Here is a 5,000-nt window from a genome sequence, read left to right on the forward strand (position 1 = left end):
TTGTGTTCGCAGGGGACGGAACAGGTGCACTCGCTCCTTTCCGGTCAGCACAACTGGTACGCCACCTCGCACGCCCGCCCCACCTACTGCAATGTGTGCCGGGAGGCGCTCTCAGGTACGCCACGGACCGCCCTCCCCACGGGCCTTCTTCGTCACTTCATCCTCCTCCTCCGGTCGTCTCTCCCTTCTCTCCTCCCGCTTTCTTCTTCTTCCTCTTCTTCCTTCTCTCCTTCCGCGTTCTTCTTCTTCCTCTTCTTCCTTCTCTCCTTCCGCTTTCTTCTTCTTCCTCTTCTTCCTTCTCTCCTTCCGCTTTCTTCTTCTTCCTCTTCTTCCTTCTCTTCCTACCGGTGGTTCCTCCTTTGCCTCCTACTCCCTTCTCGCTTCCCCTCTCTTCCTCCTCCCTCGTTTTCGCCTCTTCTCCTTAGCCATCATCTTTTTACCTTCTTCCCCCGTCTTTTCCGCTTTCTCCTCCTTCCCCTCCCATGCCATTTCTTCCTTTACTCTCCTCCTACTCTCGTACTCTTTCCCTCCTCTTTCTTTTCCTCCTCTCCTCCTCCTCCTCCCCTTTCTCCCCTCCTCTCCTCCTCTTTTTCCCCTCCTCTCCTCCTCCTCTTTCTCCCCCCCTCTCCTCCTCCTCTCCCCCCCTCTCCTCCTCCTCCTCTGTCTCCTTTCCCCTCCTCCTCTTCCTCTGTCTCTCTTCTCCTCCTCCTCCTCCTTCTCTGTCTCCCTTTCTCTCCTCCTCCTCCTCTGTCTCCCCTCCTCTCCTCTCTCCCTTCCCCTCCTCCTCTTCCTCTTTTTCCCCCCTCTCCTTCTCCTCCTCCTCTGTCTCTCCTTCTCTCCTGCTCCTCCTCGTCTCTCCCTTCCCCTCCGCCTCTTCTTTTGTTTCCCTTCCCCTGCTCTTCCTCCTCCTCTGTCTCCCCTCCTCTCCTCTTCCTCTTTCTCCCATCCCCTCCCCTTCTTCTCCTCCTCTTCCTCTTTCTCTTTCTCTTTCTCCCCTCCTCCTCCTCCTCCTCCTCCTCCTCCTCCACCTCCTCTTTCTCTTTCTCCCCTCCTCCTCCTCTTTCTCTTTCTCTTTCTCTTTCTCCCTTCCCCTCCTCCTCCTCCTCCTCCTTTTCTTTCTCCCCTCCTCTCCTCCTCCTCGTCTTTCTCCCCTCCTTCTTTCCACCTCCTCCTCCCTCCTTCCCCTCCCCCTCCCCCCTCCCTCCTCTTCCCGCCCCTTCTCTGCTCTGATTACCATGACATTGCTTAGTGTGTTCTGTCCTTGGCATCTGTCCCATATGTGATGTGCTATATCCAGCATTTTATATAACTTTGATATAACTTTGATGTAACTTTGATGCAGTGTTATCTGTTGTTTATTGAGTGGTGATATTTATTGTTGTTTTCCTCTCTTCTTCCTGTGTTTTCCCTTGTCGCTTCCCCTCAAGTCTGTCTCCGTCGCGCCATCTCGCCTTGAGAGGTGTCTCCCATATTCCTCCCTTAACTATTTTCCCGACTCTGTCCCCTTTCCCCTGTCCCGACTTCCTGGTCCTCTCCCCTACCCCTTACCACTCCTACTCCCCCTTTGACCTAACCCCTCCCTCTCCCTCTCCCTCTCCTTCTCCTTCTCCCTCTCCCTCCCCCTCTCTCTCTCCCTCTCCCTCCCCCTCTCCCTCCCCATCTCCCTCTCCCTCTCCCTCTCCCTCTCCCTCTCCCACTCCCTCTCCCTCTCCCTCCCCCTCTCCCTCTCCCCTCCCCCTCTCCCTCCCCCTCTCCCTCTTCCCTCTCCCTCTCCCCTCCTCCCCCTCTCCCTCTCCCTCTCCCTCCCCCTCTCCCTCCCCCTCTCCCTTTTCCCTCTTCCCTCTTCCCTCTTCCCTCTTCCCATTTTCCTCCCCTCCTTCTGCCTCTGCCCCCCGCCCCCACCCCCACCCCCACCCCCACGAGCCTATTCACGCTCTCCAACCACTAATAACTAACAGAAGCTCTCTAACGTGTTCCTTGCATGTCACGCGCGTGCCGCCCCGCCCTCATCACCACCACCACCACAACCAACCACCTCTTCTACCACCACTACCATCCGTCGCCCGCCCGCCCGCACGCACGCCCGCCAACACGCACGCCCACCCATCGCTCGCGGGCGTAGGCGTCACGTCGCACGGGCTGAGCTGCGAGGTGTGCAAGCTGAAGGCCCACAAGCGATGCGCGGCGAAGGCGCTTAACAACTGCAAGTGGACCACGCTGGCCTCCGTCGGCAAGGACATCATCGAGGACGAGGACGGGGTGAGTCTGCCCTTCTTTGGCCTCCCCTTCGGCTGTTCTTTCGGACGCTCCTTCGGCCGCTCCTTCGGCTGCTCCTTCGGCTTCTTGTTGTAGCGGCGCTGGTTGCTGCTGTTACTGTCTGCTTGTTTAGGGATTTCTCTCTCTCTCTCTCTCTCTCTCTCTCTCTCTCTCTCTCTCTCTCTCTCTCTCTCTCTCTCTCTCTCTCTCTCTCTCTCTCTCTCTCTCTCTCTCTCGAGCACATCCCCACCCTAACCACATTCTCTCGTCTCTATATAATTATATACACTCGTATTATATAATTATATATATATATATGTATATATATATAATAATGTAATATGTATATGTATATATATAGTATAGACTAATAGAGTAATGTCTATAATATATCATTTATATAATTATATATGCATAGAATAATATGATTCTATCAGTCAATTGCGTAATATGTATATATGTATATGCCTCTCTCTGTATTTATATATATACGTATATATATATATATATATATATATATATATATATGTATATATATAAATGTATATCTAAATATGTATATATATAAGTGTATATATAAATATGTACACACACACAAACACACACACATATATATATATATGTATGTATATATATAGTGTATGTATGTATATATAGGATAGATGTGTTATGTATATATATATATATATATATATATATATATATATATATATATATATATATATATATATATATATATGAGTGCTAAGATATTGTTCTGCGATGACAGCGGGAGAGGGGAGGGGGAGAAAAAAAACAAACTATCACAAGGGAAATTGTGGGCAGAAAGATCGAAAGATTTGCATTTCAACGCAGTCGAAACACGCCGCACAGGGGGCGGGGAGAGCGATTTTGTGACAGAAATCTACGGAGAACAAATGAAGATTTCAAATACGTCCTAAATAGTGTATATCTTATATTTCACTTGCAAGCAAAGCATGTACAAGGCTGTTCAAAAAATGACTCGCAATTTTGTTAAGAAATCAAAATTTCATCACAAAGAGAAGCGGTTTTAGGGTTCTTATGGCATGCGCCATATTGCCTCCTGTTCTTGCAGTATCACCCAAAGGAGCAAACCTACGGTCCTATTACGCACATTTTTGTTTGATACTGAATGCATTGTTAAACTTAATTTTATACATTTACTGAAAGACTTCATCCTATTCATGGTACGAAGTGTTAGTCAATGGTAGTTAGTTAATGGCGAGGTACAGTTTATAACATAATGGCGTAAAGTATTCCGTTGATTACATTGCCGACTTCGTGGTGGGTGTAGTTCGATAGTTGGAATGGCTAGTTGTTTGGCGGGGAGTGCGAGTGCAGTTCGTTAGTCCAATTGTTAGCGGAATCTTGACTCGCCCAGAGAGAGACGCGATCGAGGAGGCATGGCCAGGTTGGAACGGCAACGCTGACAGCGACAAGTTAGATGTCGAAACTTGTGTGAGTGTGTGTGTGTGGGTGAGTGAGTGAGTGAGTGAGTGTGTGTGTGTGTGTGTGTGTGTGTGTGTGTGTGTGTGTGTGTGTGTGTGTGTGTGTGTGTGTGTGTGTGTGTGTGTGTGTGTGTGTGTGTGTGTGTGAGCGTGTTTGTGTTTGTTTGTTTTTCGTGCCCATGTTGATATCTGACAATTAAGGAAAAGTGCAGATATAAACGAAGTTACGTTAGGAAGGAGAAAGAGGGGGGATGGATAGGAATGGGAGAGAGAGAGAAAGAGAAAGAGGGAAAGAGAGAAAGAGAGAGAACTGTAACCAAGAAACTCTTTGTATACAGTTCATGAAAGCCCGAGGACCCAGACTCCACCTTGAGTCCTGCGAGTTAGCTGGACCCGTTTCAGGGAGGGGGGCGGGGGTGTCTGGGTGGGAAGGAGGAACGGGAGGAAGTCTGAGTAGGGGAGAGGGGGGGAGGCGAGGAGTCTGTGTGGGGGAGGGGGAAGGGGGAGCGGGAGGAGGTAATAGCCAGAAGTTTGCGAAGTAGGTAAGGGGAGAGAGGAAGGGGGAGAAAGGATGAGGCAAGAGAAGGGAGGAAGGAGGGACAGCAAGGGAGGGGGCGTGGGAAGGGAAGGGGGGAGGGGCCTTCGTGATCAGCTGATCCCTCGAACCCGAGAACAATTGCGGAATTCGCCTGACAGGCCGGCGCGGATGGGAGGCTTAGTCCGCATGCACGCTGGAGGGGTCCGTGTGTGGCAAGAGGCTAAGGTGGTCTCTCTCTCATTCTCTCTCCCTCTCTCTCCCCTTCTCTCTCCCCTTCTCTCTCTCCTTCTCTCTCCCTCTCCCTCCCCCCCCCCCTCTCTCTCTCTCTCTCTCTCTCTCTCTCTCTCTCTCTCTCTCTCTCTCTCTCTCTCTCTCTCTCTCTCTCTCTCTCTCTCTCTCTCTTTCTCTCTCTCTTTCTCTCTCTTTCTCTCTCTCTCTCGCTCTCTCTCACTTTCCCTCCTTTCTCCCTTCCCTCCCCTCCCCTCTCCCTCCCCTCCCCTCCCCTCCCCTCCCCTCCCCTCCGCCCCCCTCCATCCTCCTCCACCCTCTCCCCTCTCCTCTCCCCCCCTACCCCTTCCATAGACAGCTACCCCTTCAGAGGTTCCCCTTTAAAGCGACAGAGTGTGATTCCGGTGCCTTGCCGGAGGACGCGATCAGGCGAGCAGTGATCGATTGTCATGTTGAAACACAGCGACCGTAGCTTTTATAAGGGGGGGTAGGGGGGAAGGGTTGGCATG

The 5,000-nt window shown here is 51.1% G+C and overlaps 1 protein-coding gene across 1 annotated transcript in view; it reads left to right on the forward strand.

Moving 5' to 3' along the window:
- The window catches only part of LOC122262820 (diacylglycerol kinase eta), a gene marked incomplete in the record, with an annotated part of 116,270 nt that overhangs the window by 47,486 nt on the left and 63,784 nt on the right, over positions 1 to 5,000 (forward strand). Inside the window, 2 exon segments of the mRNA XM_086556153.1 lie at positions 25 to 115; positions 2,123 to 2,259. Of these exon segments, the coding sequence (XP_086412279.1) occupies positions 25 to 115; positions 2,123 to 2,259 (228 nt within the window).

The sequence above is a fragment of the Penaeus japonicus genome, unplaced genomic scaffold (assembly GCF_977035675.1).
Source record: "Penaeus japonicus unplaced genomic scaffold, GWHDUDI00000001_assembly GWHDUDI00000032, whole genome shotgun sequence".
NCBI classification, from domain to species: domain Eukaryota; kingdom Metazoa; phylum Arthropoda; class Malacostraca; order Decapoda; family Penaeidae; genus Penaeus; species Penaeus japonicus.